Source organism: Carcharhinus amblyrhynchos, chromosome 19 (genome assembly GCF_965287045.1).
Source record: "Carcharhinus amblyrhynchos chromosome 19, sCarAmb.v2.hapA, whole genome shotgun sequence".
Lineage (NCBI taxonomy): Eukaryota > Metazoa > Chordata > Chondrichthyes > Carcharhiniformes > Carcharhinidae > Carcharhinus > Carcharhinus amblyrhynchos.
The window spans coordinates 50,620,942-50,643,260 of record NC_137342.1 but is presented as its reverse complement, the minus strand read 5'-3'; the positions used below and the strand labels follow the sequence as shown (position 1 = coordinate 50,643,260).

Below are 22,319 nucleotides of genomic sequence, written 5' to 3'. Positions count from 1 at the left end.
GCAAAATGTGTCCAATAGAGTAAGGGAGTGGGACAGCGCCGCACTCTTATTGGATCACAGTGTATCCAATAGGGTGAGGGACTGGGACAGCGCCGCGCTCTGATTCGAGCACTGTGTGTCCAATGAGGTGAGGGATTGGGAGAGTGCCGCGCTCTGATTGCAGCAGAGTGTATCCAATAGGGTGAGGGATTGGGACAGCGCCGTGCTCTGATTGGAGGAGCTGCTCGTCAATGCGGCTGTCATGGCGGATGCTGTTTACTTTCAGCTTTGAGGCGGTTTTCGGGCCGAGATGAAACCGCTGCTCCCGGCGCTGGTATCCTCCGTGCTGCTATGCTCGGCGCTGCTGCTCGCCCGGGACCTGGAGCCCTTGAAGCAGGGGGAATGTGAAGGTGAGCGGCAGACCCTCCCCTTAGAGCCGGGAGAGAGGCCCCAGGGAGAGGGGAGTGTGACGGGGGAGGGATCGGGATCCCCGGCGAGGGGGAGGGGGATCCGAGGGGAGGAGGGTCGGGGGGGGAGGGGAGGGGAGGGGAGGGGGATCCGGGGTGCGGGATGGCGGGAGGAGAGAGGGGAGGGGGAGGGGGAGGGGGGGGCGGTGGGTGATCCCGGGGGGGTGAGGGGGGGGCGGTGGGTGATCCCGGGGGGGTGAGGGGGGGGCGGTGGGTGATCCCGGGGGGGTGAGGGGGGGGCGGTGGGTGATCCCGGGGGGGTGAGGGGGGGGCGGTGGGTGATCCCGGGGGGGTGAGGGGGGGGCGGTGGGTGATCCCGGGGGGGTGAGGGGGGGGCGGTGGGTGATCCCGGGGGGGTGAGGGGGGGGCGGTGGGTGATCCCGGGGGGGTGAGGGGGGGGCGGTGGGTGATCCCGGGGGGGTGAGGGGGGGGCGGTGGGTGATCCCGGGGGGGTGAGGGGGGGCGGTGGGTGATCCCGGGGGGGTGAGGGGGGGCGGTGGGTGATCCCGGGGGGTGAGGGGGGGTGGGTGATCCCGGGGGGGTGAGGTGGGGGGGGGGATGGGTGATCCCGGGGGGTGGGGGGGAGAGGGAGGGACCCCGGGGGGTGATGGGGAGGGGAGAGGGAGGAATCCCGGGGGGTGAGGTGGGGGGGAGGGAGAGGGAGGGATCCAGGGGGGGGTGAGGCGGGGATCCCAGGGGGTGGGGGGGGAGAGGGAGGGATCCTGGGGGGTGGGAGGGGGAGAGAGGGGAGGGGGATCCCCGGGTGGGGAGGGAGGAGAGAGGGTTCCGGGGGGGGGGGGACCGCGGGGGATGGGGGTGGTGGGAGGAGTGGCTCCCAGGGGTGGGCAGGCATTGGCTGATGGTAAATTTAGAAATGGGTTAAGAGTGGGAGCTGGAGAAAGGCTTTTGTGCCCATCCGTGTACATGCTGGCTTTCCTCGGGGGCAGTTTAAGTCCCTCCCCACATTCTGATTCCCACTTCTCAGATATTTAGAAACTGTAAAAAGGATTGTACTGCAGGAAGAGGCCACTCTGCCCATCATCCTCTGGCCTAACCCCCCACCCTGCTTTCCAGCACTTGCTCCAGAGACTCTGGAGACTTCAGCCTATTCAATCTTTCCTCATCGCTGTAAATTTCCAGGTCTGGCAACTTTCTCGTGAATCTCATCAGTACCCTCTTTAATGCAATTACATCCTTTCTGTGATGAGATGACCAGAGCTGCACTGAAACATAGAAGATAGAAGCCCTTTGAGCCTGATCTGCCATTCATCATGTTCATGGCTGATCATGCAACTCAGTAGCCTAGTCCTGTTTTCTCCTCATACCCTTTGATTCCCATATTTCCCAAGTGCTATATCCAGCCACCTCTTGCACATGTTACTCAAACTGTGGCCTCCTCTTGTTTTATATAGTTTTAGCATAGCCTCCCTGTTCTTGGCCTTGGCTAATAAATGAACGGATTCTAGGTGCCTTCTTAAGCAGAAAAGCAAAGCTTATAACAGTCACAAAAGAAAGCTTAAAGGAATGTAGAATGTACAGGATTAGGTAAGAATGTAAATTAGTAAAGGTAAGAGAGGTTGCAAAGAAATATTGACAAGTAAAATCATAGAAAACCCAAAGATATTTTACCAATATGTTAAGAGCAAGGGAATAACTAAGGAAAAGCTAGGGCCTATCGACGATGTATGTGGTAACTTATTGGTTGATTCAGGAGACATGGGTTGTGCTCTCAATGAATATTTTGTCTCTGTCTTAGAAAAGTTATGGTGCAAAAGTTCCAACCATTGTATCTGTGCTGAGGAGACAGATGATGCAGATATTCCAGCTAAAAAGGAGTGTGGAATATTCGATACAATAAGCAAAGTGAGAGAGGGGGGACTGGTTGGATAAATGAAGGTGGATAAATCAGCAGGGCCAGATGGATTGCATTGCAAGCTATTGAAGGAGGCCACGATGAAAATAATGATGCTCTGAGGATCATTTTTGCAATGCTTAATAAGTATAGGTGAGGTCCCAGAGGGTTGAAGATCTGTGAGGGCTGTACCGTTATTTTGAAAGGATTCGAGGGATAGGCCAGCAAACTCTTGGCTGGTCAGTCTAACTTCAGTGGTGGACAAATTACTGGAAACAATTCTGAGAGATCGGATAAACTTTTTTATTCGTTTGTGAAGTGTGTCATCTCTGCCTCGGCTAGCATTTGTTTCCCATCCCAAGTTCTGCTGAGTGGTGTTATTGTGTGACTTGTTTGGCCATTTCAGAGGACATTTAAGATTCAGCCGCATTGCTGTTGGTTTGGAGTCACATTAAGGCCAGATAAGACCATCTGCCTTCGGAAGATTCAAACCCAGGTCCCCAGAGAATTTCTCTGGGTTAGTAGTCCAGTAGTAATACACGATTTTCCCCTAAGCAAACCTTCTATCTCTGATATACTGACACCTCACAGTGCCAGTACCTGAGTTCAGTTCCACCATTGGGTGACAGTATGGAGTTTGCACATTCTTCCCATGTCTGTGTGGGTTTCCTCCCACAGTCTGGGTCTCTGAATTAGTAGTCTGGTGACAATACCACCACACCATTGCTTCCCTTCATTTAGAAAGGCATAGATAAAGAATCATAGAATCCCTACAGTGCAGAAGGAGTCCATTTGGCTCATTGGATCTGATGTGGAATGCCAGCGTTGGACTGGGGTAAGCACAGCAAAAAGTCTCAAAACACCAGGTCAAAGTCCAACAGGTTTATTTGGCACTAGCTTTCAAAGTATCAAGCTCCTTCATCAGGTCAGTGAGGACTTATGTTCACAAACAGGTCATATTCAGACACAAGTTCAATTTACAAGAAAATGATTGGAATGTGAGTCTTTACAGGTAATCAAGTCTTACGGTACAGATAATGTGAGTGGACAGAGATGTGTATTGTCTCCAGCCAGGACAGTTAGTGAGATTTTGCAAGCCCAGGCAATTCATGGGGTTACAGATAGCATGACATGAACCCAAGATCCTGGTTGAGGCCCTTCTCGTGTGTGGAACTTGGCTATCAGTTACTCTCAGCGATTCTGCATTATCGTGTGTTGTGAAAGCCGCCTTGGAGAACATTTACTTGAAGATCAGAGGCATGAATGCCTGTCACTGCAGAAGTGTTCCCTGACCTGGAAGGGAACACTGCTGCCTGGTGATTGTGGAGTGGTGTTCATTCATTTGTTGTCGTAGCGTCACGTGAGAACATCATCCACCAGTTACACGGTACATACTCTTGTGACTTGGCCAACATTGTCTATCTGATATGCTGCAAGAAAGAAAGTCCTGAGGCATGATATACTGGCAAGACCATGCAGATGCTATGACAATGAATGAACAAAGACTGCTCAACAATCACCAGACAAGAGTGTTCCCTTCCAGTCGGGGAACACTTCAGCAGTCACGGGCATTCAGCTTCTGATCTTCGCATAAGTGTTCTCCAAGGCGGCCTTCACGACACACGACAACGCAGAATCGCTCAGCAGAAACTGATAGTCAAGTTCCACATACGTGAGGACGGCCTCAAATGGGATCTTAAGTTCATGTCACACGATCTGTAACCCTGTGACTTACCTGGGCTTGCAAAATCTCACTAACTGTCCTGGCTGGGGACAATATACATCTCTCTCCACTCACATTGTCTGTACCTTTAAGACGTGATTATTTGTAAAGACTGCATTCCAATCACTATTGTGTAAATTTGTGTTTGGATATGACCTGTTGTGAACACAAGTCCTCACTCACCTGATGAAGGAGCCTGAGATTCCAAAAGCTAGTGCCAAATAAACCTGTTGGACTTTAACCTGGTGTTGTGAGACTTCTTACTGTCAATGGATCTGTACAGACCCTCTGACAGTGCGCCTTTACCCAGGCTTTTTACCTGCAATCCCATGTATTTACCCCGCTGATCCTGATAACCTATACATATTTGGACACCAATGGGCAATTTAGCATGGCAATTCCCCTAATCTGCACATTTTTGGGCGGTAGGACGAAATCCACACAGACACGGGGAGAATGTGCAAACTCCACACAGACAGTCACTCATGGGTGGAATCAAACCCAGATCCCTGCACTCTGAGGTGCCAATATATCAGAGATGGTCAGCAGGTTTACTTAGTGGAAAATTGTGTATTGCTAATTTAATAGAATGTTTTGAGACTGTAAAAAGAAGGATTCATGATGGTAGTGCAGTGAATATTGTTGGCATGGATTTCAGTCATGGCTTTGACAAGGCTCCACAAGGAAGATTGGTCAGAAAAGTGAGATCTTGTGGGATACGGGGAAGGTGGCAGGCTGGATCCGAAACTGGCTCAGTGACAGGAAATAAAAGAGTAATGATTGTTTTTGTGAATGGAAAGCAGTTTCCAGTGGTGGTTCCAAGGGCTCAGTGTCGGAGCCCGTGCTGTTGTTGTACATATTAATGATCTGGACTTAAATGTGAGAGGCATCACCAGGAAATTTGTAGGTGGTGCAAAAGTTGGCCACGTAGTTGACAGTGAAGATTGCTGTATATTCCAGAATGATATCATTAGCTTGGTTGAGTGGCAGAGAAATAGCAAATGGAATTCCATCCGGAGAAATGTGAGGTCATGTATTTGGTGATGGTGAACAGAGAAAGGGAACACTTAATAAACAGGAGGATATTGAGAGGATTGAGAAACCTGTGCCTGTCCGCAGGTTTCTAAAGTTGGCAGGACAGGTGGACAAGGTGGTCAAGAATGGTATTTTGTTGAGTGAGGTATTAAATACAAAAGCAGGGATATAATATAAAATGTGGTCAGGACACAGCTGGAATTTTGTGTACAGTTCGGGTTGTCACATCACAAAACGGACATAATTGCTCTGGAGAGAGTGCAGAAAAGATTTACGAGAATGTTGCCAGGGCTTGTACGTTGCAGCTATGAGAAGAAATTGGATAAGCTGTTTTTCTTGGAACTTGGGCAGCTAAAAGAAGAGCTAACTGGGGGCCTAAACAGGGTAAATAGGAGTTTCCCCTAGCTGAGGAGTCAGTTACCAGGAAGCATAGATTTAAGGTAATTGGTAGGAGGATTAGAGAGGAAATTACCTTTTCACCCAGAGGGTGGTGGACGTCTGGAATTCACTGCCGAAGATGGTAGTTGAAGCTGAAACACTCAACATGTTCAAAAGCAGGGGACTTGGCGGGGGGAGAGGAGGGGAATAGATGAGAGTGAGGAAGAATGGGAGGTAGGGGGAATGGAGAAATAGGGGATGGGGAGAAAGAGGCGGACTGGGTTATACGGTTTTCGGTATTGGGAGGTAGGGGTGGAACAGTAAGCGTATGATTTGCTCACTGCTGTCTCAATTTGGCAGGAACCTCTGATTTGGTAATTTGGCAAATTGAGCATTGGATGGTTAATTAATGATCAGTTAGCATTGTGTCCTTTCATGAGACTAAGCCAGGTCTTGGTTGGAGGGCAGTTATACAGTAAACAAGTCAGTTACAACCACCAAATCAGAGGTTCCCTTCCCTCATGATCACCCAGTATTTTTCATGACCAGCTCAAAACAATCAATAAATAAGGTTAGAAATCATACAGGTGCTACCACCTTCACCAGCTGATTCTGCCGCAGCTGCAGTGCCAGGCTTTTCCTTCTTCCCTTGCGCCACATCTGGCGGAAAGTATTTTATTACTTGAACAGATGTAAATTGAGAGAGCTGGATACTCAGCAAGACCTTGGAGTCCTCGTGCATCAGTCGCTGAAAGTAAGTGCAGAGGTACAATAGGCAGTAGAGAAGGCAAATGATATGTCTGCTTCATAGTGAGAGGATTTGAATATAGGGATAGGGATGTTTCACTGCAATTGTATAGGGCATTGGTGAAGCCACATCTGGAATATTGTGTACAGTTTTGGAGTCCTTATCTGAGGAAGGATGCCCTTGCCATAGAAGGAGTACAAGTTTACCAGGCTGATTCCTAGGATGTCTGTCATATGAGTAGAGACTAAATCGGTTAGGATTATATTCATTGGAGTTTTGAAGAATGAGAGGGGATATCATAGAAACTTATAAAATTCAAACAGGGTTTTTTTTGTAAGTTACCTTATCTTGGATTTTATTTTATATTTTTGCTCTGGAAACAAAGCAGGAACACATTGGAGGGGAGCAGGAAATGAGGAAGATCCGCCTGGAGTCTGGATGAAGGGTGGAGGCCCCCAGAGAGAAAGAGAGAGCCCTGCTGGGGAAGACAGGAGCCAATTGCAGGGATTCACTCATCTCCGCAATCCTTTATTCACCCGGGATTTGTGGCAGTCCAGACACAAGATGTGTCCATCCAGTGGGTAACTGCCATCCTCTTTGGCCTCTGATGACAGCTGCTAAAAACAGACCCCAAGCTCCAGAGTTGCTGCTGCGTACAGGCAGCTTCCCCGGGGCCGCGAGGCATCGAGTCTCGGCTAAACCTTCAGGGTTAGACAGGGTAGATTCAAAAGAATGTTCCCAGTGGTGGGGGAATCCAGAACTAAGGGTCATAGTTTGAGGATAAGGGGTAAACCTTTTAGAATTGAGGTGAGGAGACATTTCTTCACCCAGAGGATGGTGAATGTGTGGAATTCATTACCGCAGAATGTAGTTGAGCACAAAATGTCACCTGGTTTCAAAAAGAAATTAAGTAAAGCTCTTGGGACTAAAGGGATCAAGGAATATTGAGGGGGGGGGAATCAGGATATTGAAGTTGAGGATCAGCCATGATCAAAATGAAAAGCGGACAGACTCGAAGGGTTGAATGACCTATTCCTGCTTCTGGTTTCTATGTTTCAAACATGTTCCCATCCAACCCCTGAAAAGGGAAACATTGCGTACAAATGGCTCTGTAACAAATGCAATAGCTTATTAATTGTTTTTTTCAAAACAGAGGGCAGATTTCCCATTTCCGTGACTGCTCCCCTTCCATGGTATTGAAGATTGGTGGGATAACATTGGATTGCCAGTGCAACATCATAGCACCATATTTCATACATGTATGGCCATAAAATCCAACCCAGGGAATGAATGAAGGGAACGCGGCAGGGGAGAGACTAAGGTCGAAGAGGGAGAGAGACAGGGTTGGGAAGGAGGGGTGACAGATTGGGGGGAGGAAATTGTGGGGAGCAGGTCGGAATAGGGAGGGGAAACAGGAAGAGGGAGCGATGGGTGTGGGATTGGAAAGGGAGAGGCTGTCAGATGGTAGTGAGATGTTGGGGGAGAGAATTGAAAAGCAAAGCATTGGATGCTGGAAATCTGAAACGTAAAGCAAATGCTGGAAATACTGAGGCAGCATCCTTGGAGTGAGAAGAAAAGTTAATATTTTCAGTTCAATCACTTCAGTTCTTCCTTTGCTTTTTCCCCATTCCCCTGACTTGCATTTAGTAAAAACATTTTTTAAAATTAATTCAGTGCTCTACTGAACGCTGGCTAGGCCAGCATATATTGCAATTGAGAAGATGGTGGTGAGTCACCTTGAGGGAACTGAGTGAATTACTTGGCTGTTTCAGAGAACGGGAATGAAGCAAAGGCGTTGCTGTGGGTCTGGAACCATGCACAGACCAGAATAAACTCGGCAGATTTCCTTCTCTGAAGGCCGTTAGTGAACCTCGGGTTCGATAAAAATGTAGTGGTTTCATCATTACTGATTTTTTTTTATTCCAGATTTATTTGATTTAAATTCCCTGCTGCCTTTGTGAAAGTTGAGCTCCTCTCTCCAAATCAGTGGTCCAGTAAAGTAGCCACTAGAATATTGTATCCACACATATCTCAACCCCACCATTTCCTATTTATAATGAATCGTCATCGACCTTAAACATAACCGTTTCTGTCTCCACAGATGCTGCCAAACCCATGCAGATAAACAAAACTGCTTGGCTCTGATTCTGCAAAGCATATAATTTCTTTTGCTACATCTTGTGTCTTTACGTTTTCCAGTTACACCATCAATCTGTGATCACTCAAACTCTTCTAGCAGAATCCCTTTAGCTCCTTATTCCTCCCTTCTTTCGTTTGCTTAAAACGTGTTAACGCTCTAATCTTTCCCAGTTCTGATGTGTCATTGACCTGAAACATTAACTATTTCTGTCCACAGATGCTGCCTGACCTGCTGAATATTTCCAGCATCTTCTGGTTTTATTTCCAACATATATGGTATTTTACTTTTGAATTAATTTATGTCTCTCTTTTTTCACCCCTCCTTCCTCCCCATTGTTTCCCAACCAAAGAATGTGAACGCTTTTGCAAGGGTGCAGAAGAGAATTATGAGAAACTTTGGTTAATTAGATTGGAGAAGCTGGTTTGCTACCCTTAGTAGGGAGGGGTGAGAGGACATTTAACAAAGGTGTTCAAAATCGTGAGGGGGGTGCGGTTCTGGGCAGAATGGATGAGGAGAAACTGTTCCAATTGACAGAAGGGTTGAGAACCAGAGGATGCTGATTTAAGGTCATTGGAAAAAGAAATATAAGCAACATGAGGAGCAACTGTTTTACACGGTCATGGCTAAACAACTCGAAGGAACAGGAGTTTGGCCCTATTGTGTTAGAATGTAACCAGTGACAAATTTGTATTGGAAGCAATGTGACCAATGGGAACAAAATATGAGGGTCAGCCAACCCAGTAAAACATGGGACCAATCACAGTGATGTAATAATCAGCTGACCAGCGGATCCACTATAAATAAGGAACTATGTAGAATTGTGGGGAGCTTGGAGTGGCCCAGGGCAAGATCCCAAGTTTGGAGTAATGACATTATTTTTTTAAAACCCTTTCTTTGATCTATAAGTTTTGTTGTTTCATTAGCTGCATTTTGAAGAGTTCCTTCTGAAGAAACACTATGTTCCTGTGAGTGTTTACAATCTGGGATGTATGTAATAGTGTGATGGGGACAATGTAATCATGGCCTTCAGAAGAGAATTAGATAAGCACCTGAAGGGGTGAAAAATGAATTGCAGGACTTTGGGAAAAGGATTGGGGACTGGGGCCAGATAACTTGCTTTGCCGAGAACCAGGGTGGGCTCAGTGAGCCAAATGGTCTCCTATCCTCAAACATTTTCACTAAATCCACCACTCAGAGATAGAAATTTGTAACTTTAATTCTTGTTTTTTATACTGATGAGGGAATCAAAACTGCGAACACCTTAGTTTATATTTCATCCAGAATGATAAATTCTGTCAAAAGATCATTCAGCAATGTTGATACTGCTCTGCAGCCAGCTTGGTATCTGAAAAAAATGACAATGGGAATCAAGTTAGCGTCCAGAAAATAGAACTTTAGTTGTTTTAATGATTTTACTATTTATCACATGTAATATTGCCATCATACCTTCTTAATAAGATTTAATAGCAATGATTGAAAATTCCTGTACAGTATATCGACCAGCTGAAAATGTTAGTGGCACAATCATAGATTTTATCCTTCCGAAGTTGGGTTGTTTGTAAAGATGGCTCTATATAATAGAAAAGGCCTTTGTTATAGGCCTCATTAGTGGCTGAAATAATTTGAAGTGATGAATTGACATGTATTGCACGGCATTAAATTGTACCGATTGGATAAAACTAGTGCTAACCCTATGTATGTGCTAACTTGTTGCGGTACCATGCAAATAATTGCTCTAAACTTGTTTGACTTTATGTAAGCATGTCTAGCACACAGGCAATGAAATTCATGAAGGAAGACTGGCATGCAGCAAGTGGTGCATTATAGCATTTTTTGTACATGGTGAGTGTGTACTTCTGACGTCTTGACTTTTTTTTAAACCAGAAAGTAGATCCTTGCTCTAAAGTGTGTGACTCTATATTCTGTTTGGAACTGTATGCAGTCCCAATTATTTATCGGTGGATTTTGTTGGCTCTTAGTACTCGGCTTTCCGTAGAATCAAAGCAAGTTCTTTTATACTGTCATCTACAGCCTCCGCTTCTCTATCTGATTTTTGTCGGTCATGTTATGCCTGTTCTACCACTGAGTGTTCTTAGTAGATAGCTTTCTGATGGCCAATGTCACCAACTTTTGCATGTGAAATAGTTTAACTTCATTGCTTAATAGTAAGAAAGAAAATTGAGGCCAAATTTTGAATGGCTATATTCAGAAAGTAAGGCATAATGCCATCGTAATTAACTTGTATTAAAATTGGTAGACAAATTTAAAGTGTGTTGTTATGGTTTATGTAATTTTTAAAATTCTTGTGCTTGGCAAAATCCAGCATGTGCATGCTGGTGATTGAAATGCTTCCATTCCAGCGCCCACTTTCTGCATGGAGGACTCCCAGGTTAGAGAGTCATACAGTGCAGAAAAGGCCCTTTGGCCCATTGGGTCTGCACCAGCAATAACTACCACTAAAGTCATGTTAATCCCATTTTACAGCCCTTGTCCCATATCATTGTGATGTTTCAAGTGCTCATCCAAATACTTTTTAAAGGTTATAAGAGGTATGGTGTTAAAGATTGGATTGAGCAATGGGTGAATGTCTAGTGAAGCTCATGCTACTCTGCTGCCACAATGTACTTGCCCTTTGCTGACTCTTTGATTTTTTTTCCTCCATTTCTGCTGTGACTCTTTTGTGATGTTACCTGATCTGGTATTCAATGCTGGCACACTTCCATCAGAAAACACCTTGAACATACCATTTATTGCATGTTATATTTTTTGTCATCAGTATGGATAGAGTTTCCAATCTATAAAGATTCAAATCCAGGTTGTGAAACAAAATGAGAGTGCTACAATTCAGTCTTCACCTTTGTTAACTTATTCATAAAATGCAATCCTTTCATAACAGTCACTGCATGTTTTAGAAGGCTGAGTACAATGTGACTGGGATGACCATAATCATTAGCTGAAACATTGAATATAAGGAAGATTCATTTGATTTAGCTAATACATCTGTCAATAAATAACTCCTACAATAGAAATATAAAGGATTTGCAATACAATAAGAGGCCATTAGGCTGAACCAGCATCTGTTGCTGTTTCGCCTATAGGTAAGCAAACATTTTTATCATATTTATCCTCCTGGGCGCTTATGCAATCTAATATTTAGCGTTGACTTAGTTTCTACTTGAACGAAATTCAGCAGCCTCATTACTCTGCAAAGAAGTTTTCATTACTCTCTTTTCCATCTCCTGCATTCACTTTGTCTCTGTGGCTCCTCATTCTGGGCTGGCAGCTACTGCTCTGCTTCTACCTACCAGCTCCCACTTTCTCATCTCTTTAAATTTCTCAAGCATGTTGCCCCCTAATCTTAGTCCTTAAAGCATCTTAATCTCGTGTGAATATATACTTCCAAGTCCTCTGCAATTCCAAGTGTACTTGCATTCAGAGTGTATATTTTTATAACAATGCATAACCCCATTTACTGATATTGAAAACCTGCTGTTTCTCAACCTATTCCCCCATCTTATCAATGTCCGCTGAACTTGCTTTGGACTTCCAAAGAATAACTTCAATATAAATGTGAATATATTTCTAGGAAGATTTGGAGGGCTCAAATTTTCTAGGGAGAGATGGCATTGTTCCCCACAAAGCTACAGGGGATTGATTTATTATCGATAAGTTGATGGACATTGGGGAGATCAGAAAAACACAATAACACAGACCCATTTTCAAAACAGACAATAAAACAGACCCTGGTGTCAAAAGCCCCATTAGTATCCTGTGTCATTTCAATGCTGAATAATCAGGAGTGTTTAATAATCCTGAAGAAATGGCAGAGATTCAGGAGGAAAAAATTCTACTTAATCAGACTCCTTAACGTTTCTGGCAAAGAGCCATCTCAAATGAATTGTTGAAAATTCTGTGGCTTGATACCTTAACTCCACAAAATATTCATCACAATTCTATGTGACAGGATGTCAGTGAAGGTTGAATTATGTAAGAAATTGTAAGATGGGGTAAGAAATTGGCTGGAGGTTATCAGCTCCTGTAGTGGGAGTTAGAAGGGGTGGAAACGAGCAGTGGATAAAGGGCCACAAGAATCAGTATTGGGTCTTTTCATGTTTAATAATGTATATTTTTATTCAGCCTAAAGCAAAGAAAACGGATGTCTTTTTCAAAGCCATATAATGCAAAATTTAATTGTGGAAGTTAGAAATCTCCCAACTCTTCATGGAAAGATTACAGAATTGACCCTCTAATCTGTAATTTTTCATGTTTTACAATCAAAGCTACTTTTGGGGGAGATGTCATGAATGATTCCAGTGTCGATCCCAGCAAAATTTGTTAAAGTGAAATTGAGCTTTGTCAAATGGTGGTTTGCATGTCAACAGCCAACGTAACAAATAGTTAAGTTTTAATTATCATCATGTTTTATGTTCGTAAGATTTTATACCTGGACGAAAATAAATGAGAATTGCTACTTGAATTCGTAATATAAAGTGTTGTTCAAGAAATGTGTTCTGTAGTTAATCTAAATTGTGTGGTTCACTGTTAAACACAGAGCAAAAACCTCCCACTGTCATCTTTCTGTGGTAAGGTGTAAAGAGGATAATGTCATTAAGGGTCAAGTTATCTAAATGTTATCATTATTTAAATATCTCGCGTAATTTGTTTTACAAACTTCCATTCATTATAACTCTATTTATCAATTTGATTTTTCTTTTTGAAGTTATTTCTCCCACTTTTTTTTAAACTTCAGTGTGCATTGGATTTCTGGAGAAATTTTACAAGTATTTGAAAGCACAGGATGTGGATCTAACACCTGCAATGATCGTAAATGAATTGATGCTCATATGTGAACACACCAAAGGGAAGGAGCATCGTCTGGTAAGTATATTGTATTAGGTTTAAGTGTGATTGCTAATTTGACTACAGTGAGAATGGAAGAGGTGTAAGACAGGTTGGACTTGGATAAGGAATTATAGAGTAAAGGGGCAGTGCATGACAATCTGATTAGTGGGGATAGTTGTAATGGGAACCTGGCACATTAGCTGAATGGTGTCCTTTTGTAGTAAAATTTGTGATTCCATAATATCCTGTAATGTATACAGTGTAGCTATATATTGAATCTCCACAATGCCACAGAGCTGCCCTATTGCCCATTTACCAACACTGCACAGGACTTGCCATGTGGAGCTGAGGTGTCTGTATGGAGGGTGTAGTTCTTGCCAATACTTTGAGCTACTGGCACACACAGGATCTGATATTAGCTTTTTTTTTGATAGTTTGCATTGTTTTGAAGCAAAGGAATATTGTACCACTGTGCATTTGTCTTTTTATGATGATATATTCTTAGATTTACTAACACTACTGCGTACATCTTCTGCTTAAATTTATGTTTAGCTTTTGCTGCTTCCCTTTTCCAGAAATTGATTTATGAATTGCCCGTATATTAGGACAAGCTTTGCTCCTTCACACAAACCCATGACTGGTTTCTGTAGAAATTGCAATTAGATTAAGTGTTCAGCTAAGTGAAAGGAGAAGAAAACAGTAATTAATCAGTGGTATTAAGTCAGTGTAATGGATTACTAGATGTCTCCGTGTTGATAATGACTGTATGACACAAATAAATGAGGTTACACAAATAAATTCAATAAATTGTAGAAAATCACCCCAGCACTGAAATACATTTTCACAAGTTAAAATATTGTTTCAGCTGAAGGAAAATAAGCAAATTGTGTACCTATGTTCAGTTTATAGTTTATTTATTTGTGTCACAAATAGGCTTACATAAACACTGTAATGAAGTTAGTGTGAAAGTTCCCTAGTCGTCACACTCTGGCACTACTCACGTACACTGAGAGAGAACGCACCTAACCAACATGTTTTTCGGACTGTGGGAGGAAACCCATGCTGACATGGGGAGAACGTGCAAACTTTGCTTCAAAACGTTCAAGTCAAGAATTGAACTTGGGTCCCTGGCGCTGTGGTGCAGCAGTGCTAACCACTGTGCCACTGTGTCACCCATAAATGAAGTTGCACAAATGGTAAATTCAATAAATTGTGGAAAATCACCCCAGGACCCCACAGAGCTGGAGGGTTAACTGCATTTGTATGCGTGGATGTAGCCGCAACCATGTGGACTAGTTTAAGGTATAGAGTAGATTACTATTATAAGAATGCCCCCAATGCACTTAAACATGCCCAGGATCGGTGCTGGGGCCTCAGCTATTTACCATTTATATAGATAATTTGGAGGAGGGGGCTGAGTGTAGGATGTCGAAATTTGCTGATGATACTAAGATAAGTGGAAAAGCAAATTGTGCGGAAGGCGTGGAAAGTCTGCAGAGGGATCTAGATAGGCTAAGCGAATGGGTGAGGACCTGGCAGATGGAGTACAATGTTAACAAGTATGAGGTTATCCACTTTGGCAGGAATAATAGTAGGAGGGATTACTATTTAAAGGGCGAAAAGCTGCAGCATGCTACGGTGCAGAGGGACCTGGGGGTCCTTGTGCATGAGTCACAAAAACCCAGCCTGCAGGTGCAGCAGGTGATCAGGAAGGCAAATGGGATGCTGGCCTTTATAGCGAGGGGGATTGAATATAAAAGCAGGGATGTCTTGCTGCAACTGTACAGGGCACTGGTGAGGCCGCAGCTGGAGTATTATGTGCAGTTTTGGTCGCTGCACTTGCACAACGATATTTTGGCCTTGGAGGGAGTGCAGAGGAGGTTCACTACGCTGATACCGGAGATGACGGGCTTGAACTATGAAGAGAGGTTGAATAGACTGGGTTTGTACTCGTTGGAATTTAGAAGGATGAGGGGGGATCTTATAGAGATGTATAAGATGATGAAGGGGATGGATAAGGTAGAGGTAGAGAGATTCTTCCCACTCAGAAAAGACAGCAGGACTAGAGGGCACAGCCTCAAGATAAGGGGGGGTAGTTTAGAACGGAGTTGAGGAGGAACTTCTTCACTCAAAGGGTGGTGAATCTCTGGAATTCTCTGCCCGTTGATGTGGTAGAGGCTACCTCGCTAAATATATTTAAGACACGGGTGGATAGGTTTTTGGTAGGCAAGGGGATTAAGGGTTATGGGGAGAAAGCGGGAAAGTGGAACTGAGCCACTTCAGATCAGCCATGATCTTATTGAATGGCGGGGCAGGCTCGAGGGGCTAGATGGCCTACTGCTGCTTCTATTTCTTATGCTCTTATGTTAAGAAAGAGGCAGGATTGGGCTGGTGTGGAAGAAATCAGGTTTTTAAAAAGACTTTACAGCCTTGGAATAAGAAAAAGCTTTTCGAAATTTCCTGGACTAAAACCTGGTGTTGTCAGACTTTTTACTTCATTGTTCAAACACAAACATCAACCACTTGCTCATAAAATATAAATTTTCTTCTGATTATAATTTGCCTTCTATGAATCAGTACTTTTCATTGGAGGAAGTCTACAAGCAGCAGTTGTAATTGTTTGCTAAAAGTGTTTTGACTTGTTGTATTTACAAAATAGGTTTGTCATACTCTGTAATTTATATATAATGTGTTTTTTTATATAGTGCTACTATGTTGGTGCAACAAGCGATGCTGCAACTAAAATAGTGAATGAAATAGCACGTCCTATGAGTGCCCATGTACCAGTACAGAAGATCTGTGAAAAATTAAAAATGAAAGATATGCAGATATGTGAGCTGAAGTATGGTATGATTAACTTCATTTTCTCTACTATGCATCATCCTGTCCTGTTCTACAAATATACCCCTTGTATCGAGCGTGTGTCTATGTCACCACCCCCTCAATAATTATACTTGGTGTCAAGTGTGTAATAGTTACATGTGATTGGTTCAAAATTCATACTTAGCAAACCAACAAATCATAATGAAACAGCTAAGGAAGTTACCATTTAAAAGTAAACAAAGCTGCGATATTTCAAATTTGTAAAAGTATGGGGTCAGAAAAATCTAGTAATTGTTTTTTAAAAATCCATAAAATTTGTGCAATTATTTAAATTTTCAAACAATGCTCAGCAGTTAACTGTCAGTCACTATCAACTGATGCATTGTCCATGGCAACACCTATTCCAGTTAGTATGCAGTATAAAGCTGTTGTATCCTCAGACATGGTATCCTTATGATCATTCTGATGAGTGCAAAATTAAAAGTTTTGACAAGATTTCTGTTTCAGCAATACACTGAGCACAACTCAGTCATTCATTCATTGCTGATTACTTTTGGACTGATTTGAAGGCATGAAAAATGTGAATTACATTTTTTTCCATCTATCTTGGCATTCCATTACTGTAGAAAGTGCCCCCCTCCTATCAGCCCACCCTGCTGTCCTCCCGCTACTTACCTTTTTGCCCTGTATTTCTTCCTTGCATCTCAAATGTAACTGCATTAGAATTAATTCCAGTTGTCCTGACAGAATGCCAGGTGTGAAAATTGTAATTCTCATTCACGTTACAACACTTTGATATTCCTCAATTTCAAACCCTTCACAATTCACTGCCTGTGGTGGATGCACGAACTGTGCTGAATAGGCTGTGAACCAGAGAGATTCGAACATGGATACCATTCTGATCTTATGTACCCTATAATAAAATTTAGCAAATGCTGGAATCATGCAGGCTAGCCGGATATATGCAGAGAACAGACAGTTAAAAAGGAACAGCATTGTAAAGGGAATGCACACAGGAAAATAAATGGGCCTGGAAAAAAAAAACATTGGTTTTGGATACAGATATTTTATGTCTTGCACTAAAACTGATGGATTAAAGAATACATTTAGCCAATTTTGCTTCAGATCCTGAATCCCTAGAAGCAGAAGTAAGGAGAACAATTTGAAAGATATACCCAAGACATTTAAAATCACGGCAGAAAAGGCATTTCAGCAGGGGACAGTGTGGAATTGGCCTTTGAGCGAAACACTCGTTTAGCGAGTCATTTAATGGTACAAAAACGCAGTACTGAACCTACAGGAGAAGAATAGTTCTAGAGTTGTTATCCAGTAGTTCAGAATTGCAGGTAGTGTCCTCTATCTGTGAGGATTTGCAGCTTCTCAGCTAGTGTTAGTGTGTAGATAACAACAGGCATGATGGCGATAGCCTGCTGATACAGCAATAAGGAGTCTGTGAGATACGGAGCTTATTCGGTATACAGAGTGAACGTTGATGCTGCTACCATGCACTTTATATGCAAGTGACTCCTTATCATCTCTGTAGGTGTTGGTGGGTGCAAAGGATATGGTTGACATCCCATAATTATAGAGCTGTGTTTTATGGTAATAGTGGAATCCACATGTAAGCAGCATCCAACCTCTTACTGATTTTTCTTGCTGAAAGAAAGGCTCGCATTTACATCGTGCCTTTCATAACCTGAGGATGTCCCCAAAGAACCTCACAACCAATTGAATACTTCAGTGTTTTTTGAAGTGTGGTCATTGTTGTCATATAGGAAACCTGCAGACAATTTTCACTCGGCGATGAAGACAAATAATCTGTTTTTGTGATCTTGATTGAGGTCTAAATATTCAGGGAGCACTTCCTTATTCCTCTTCACAATTGGTATCACAGAATCTCCTGTGTCCACCCAAGAGGGTAGATGAGGCCTAATAGAACTTGAACCCACAACCTCCTGACCATGAAACAAGAGTGCTTCACTGAACCATGCCTGACACTGAAATTTGCAGTTAACTTCAAGAATGTGGGTTGGATGGGCCGGGGGGGGGGGCGCAAATGGGCTTATCAGTAAATTTGTAGTTCAAGGAACTTGTAAATTTTGGTCAAGGTTTCACCAAGAAAATGATAAATGTTCAGTTTTGCAGCTGAATAGAAGAATTTATGAATGATGGATTTTGTGGAACAAATGTTTTGTACGTGTTACCTGTTGATGAGGTATTATTCTTTTAAAGTTTATCTATTAGTCACAAGTAAGACTACAATTAACATTGCAATGAAGTTACTGTGAAATTCCCCTAGTCGCCACGTTCCGGCGCCTGTTCAGGTCAATACATGCTAACCAGCACGTCTTTCAAACTGTGGGAGGAAACCGGAGCACCTGGAGGAAACCCACGCAGACACGGGGAGAATATGCAAATTCCGCACAGACAGTGACTCAAGCCAGGAATTGAACCTGTGTGCCTGGCACTGTGAGGCAGCAGTGCTAGGCACTGTGCTAGCAGAAGTAATGGTTTGTCTTAGACTGATGTGGGTATGCCGGCGTTGGACTGGCGTAAACACAGTAAAAAGTCTGACAACACTAGGTTTTAGTCCAACCTATTTATTTGATAATATACTCACAAGCTTTCAGGGTTAGCCCCTTCGTCAGGTGAATGGAGAGTTCTGGCCTCAGACAGAGCATATAAAGCACAGACAGTTTAGAGATTACTGATTAGAATGCGAATCCTTACACCTAACCTGCTGTTCAAGACCTGAAGTGGCTGATAATGTGAGTGGAAGGAGCACTGATCACAGTTTAAAGAGATGTGTATTGTCTCCAGACAGTACAGTAAGTGAGGTTTTGCAAAGCCAGGCAAGTCACGGGGGTTACAGATAGTGCGACACGAACCCAAGATCCCTGTTGAGACCGTCCTCATGCGTGCGGAACTTGGCTATCAGTCTCTGTTCAGCGACTCTGCGCTGTCGTGTGTCGTGAAGGCCGCCTTGGAGAATGCTTACCCGAAGGTCAGAGGCTGAATGCCCATGACCACTGAAGTGTTCGCCAACAGGAAGGGAACAGTCTTGCCTGGTGACTGTCGAGCGATGTTCATTCATCCGTTGTTGTAGCGTCTGCATGGTCTCCCCAATGTACCATGCTTCGGGACATCCTTTCTTGCAACGTATCAGGTAGACAATGTTGGCCGAGTTGCAAGAGTATTTACCATGTACCTGGTGGATGGTATTCTCACGTGTGATGATGGTATCCATGTCGATGATCCGGCATGCAGGAGAACAGTGACCACAATACCACACAACCCTGCCACAGCAACCTCTGCAAGACATGCCGGATCATCGACACGGATACCATCATCACACGTGAGAATACCATCCACCAGGTACATGGTAAATACTCTTGCAACTCGGCCAACATTGTCTACCTGATACGTTGCAAGAAAGGATGTCCCGGAGCATGGTACATTGGGGAGACCATGCAGACGCTACAACAACGGATGAATGAACATCGCTCGACAGTCACCAGGCAAGACTGTTCCCTTCCTGTTGGCGAACACTTCAGTGGTCACGGGCATTCAGCCTCTGACCTTCGGGTAAGCATTCTCCAAGGCGGCCTTCACGACACACGACAGCGCAGAGTCGCTGAACAGAGACTGATAGCCAAGTTCTGCACACATGAGGACGGTCTCAACAGGGATCTTGGGTTCATGTCGCACTATCTGTAACCCCCGTGACTTGCCTGGCTTTGCAAAACCTCACTTACTGTACTGTCTGGAGACAATACACATCTCTTTAAACTGTGATCAGTGCTCCTTCCACTCACATTATCAGCCACTTCAGGTCTTGAACAGCAGGTTAGGTGTAAGGATTCGCATTCTAATCAGTAATCTCTAAACTGTCTGTGCTTTATATGCTCTGTCTGAGGCCAGAACTCTCCATTCACCTGATGAAGGGGCTAACCCCGAAAGCTTGTGAGTATATTATCAAATAAATAGGTTGGACTAAAACCTGGTGTTGTCAGACTTTTTACTGTTTTTATTGTCTTAGACTGCCAGAGGTTTCAGTAACTTTGAAGTAGATATTAAAGTAATTTCTGTGTTCTGATGTCTTGTAGATAAGAAACTGAAATTGAGTAAAGTTGAGCTACACAAGTTGCGAGTGGCGGAGCTGAAGAGAATCCTCGATGACTGGGGAGAGAAATGTGTAGCGTGTGTGGAGAAGATCGAATTAATCAATTTAATCTTGGAATTGGCAGAGAAAGACGGCTCTGATGAACTAGATGTCAATTTTGATCTATAAAGAATGACCTACCTTTTTAAACGGAAAACTGGACTGCAGCAATGTTATTAAGTATATGCATGGTACATGCCATGTATAAAGAGGAATTTACCACTCGAAACTGTCTTCAGTTCTTTGTATTTTTGAACATTTAAGAGATTGGCCACTGGAGGGGGCGCCTGGGCAACCTATATAAAGAGACTGGTTACAGTGCAATAGCAAGAGTCTGTTCAGTTTGTTGAGTCAATGCTTGCTTTGTAAGAGTCATTTAGGTAATCCCACATCTCCTCCCTCATAGTCCTGAATTTTTTTTCTCCTTCCGGTTCTTATCCAGTTCTTTTTTGAATTAATCATAACTGAATTATTCTCAAACAGTTCCAGATCCCAACAACTCACCATGAAAAATAAAAACTCTTGCCTTTTGGCCCCTTTACCAACTACCTTAAAGTGGTGTCATCTGGTTCTTGTCTCCTCTGAGGGGAACAGTTTTTATATGCTCTGCCTTTGACCCCTTCTGGTTTTGAACACCTTTTATCAAATTTCATTCGAACCTGTCTTCTGTAAGGATGGTGACCCCATCTTCTCCAGTTGATCAAATTTCTTATCCCTGGAATCAATCTCATGAATCTGTTTGCGACTCCTTTAGAATGTGAAGGCATCCTTCTTAAAGCATGTTACCCAGAATTGAAGACAATATTCGAGTTGAGACCAGACCAGTATTTTGTAAAAGATTTGTCATAACCTCCTTGCCTTTCTACTCTTAACCCGCACATCTTTCAGATTGTGGGAGGAAACTAGAGCACCCTGTGACGAGGAGAATGCACAGACTCTGCACGCACAGTGACCCGAGGCCGTAATTGAACTCCGGTCCCTGGCGCTGAGGCCTTAGTGCTAACTATTGTGCCACGCATTTTATGGTTGCTTCCACTGAAATGAATGGGCTTTTGAATGGCTCGTCACTCTTTATATCCCCACCCCAACCTGCCAGGCCATAAAATTCTTCGCCAGGTATCGTTCTGGTAAATATACCTTGCACTCCTTCTAAGGCCAACATATTCTACTAAAGAGCTCTTGGGGTGCAGTAGGAAGCATCCCCACCTCTTAAACCAGAAGCTCTGGCTTCTAGTTCCACCCCAGGACTTGATGGCTAAGGCAGGTTTGTTTGTGGTGGGGCAAAATGGGTTGATTATCAACCAGTGAATCCTTCCAAAGTGCCCATGGCAAGACTGGGAATTGTGTGGCAGCTGCAACAATCTTCCCACATTAAAAGATGTCACGTGCCCCAAGGCAAGTATCCTCCTCATTTTGTGGGATTGTTGGGGAACGGAATTGGTATCTCACTGAATTGGGGCTCCCAAAATTGCTCACAGGACTCCAGTTGTGTTGTAACCAGAGCTTTGTATAGTTGAAACATGACTTCTACACCCTTTGTTCCTCAAGGACTTGAATACAAAGGCCACCCTATCATTCACCTGAGTGATTATTTCCTATGTACCTGGATTATTTCTGGCTTCTTCTCCTAGCTTGCAACTTGTTGGTGAACTATTTTTTAAAATAAAAACATAGAAGGTAGGAGCAGGAGGAGGCCGTTCAGCCCTTCGAGCCTGCACCGCCATTCATCATGATCATGGCTGATCATCCAACTCAATAGCCTAATCCTGCTTTCTCCCCATAACTTTCGATCCCAATTTGCCCCAAGTGCTGTATCTAGTCACCTCTTGAATACATTCAATGTTTTGGCATCAACTATTTCCTGTGGTAATGAATTCCACAGGCTCACCACTCTCTGAAGAAATGTCTCCTCACCTCTGTCCTAAATGGTTTATCCTGAATCCTCAGACTGTGACTCCCTGGTTCTGGACTCCCCCACCATCGGGAACATCCTCCTTGCACCTACCTGGTCTAGTCCTGCTAGAATTTTACATGTCTCTGAGAACCCCCCTCACTCATCTGTACTCTAGTGAAAGCAATCCTAACCTAGTCAATCTCCTCATACATCAGTCCTGCCATCCCCTACCACCAGCCAATGGTGCACTGCCTCCTGCCATGAGAAACACACCAT

General features: G+C 43.6%; 1 protein-coding gene across 1 annotated transcript; it reads left to right on the top strand.

Annotated features, from left to right (window-relative positions):
* Positions 1-226: 226 nt before the first annotated feature.
* cdnf (cerebral dopamine neurotrophic factor) lies at positions 227-21,697 on the top strand. The gene is made up of 4 exons (XM_080207768.1): positions 227-389; positions 13,073-13,200; positions 15,870-16,011; positions 20,094-21,697. Exons 1-4 carry the CDS (start codon positions 290-292, stop codon positions 20,276-20,278), a joined length of 555 nt encoding a protein of 184 aa, XP_080063894.1. The 5' UTR covers positions 227-289; the 3' UTR covers positions 20,279-21,697.
* Positions 21,698-22,319: the final 622 nt, after the last annotated feature.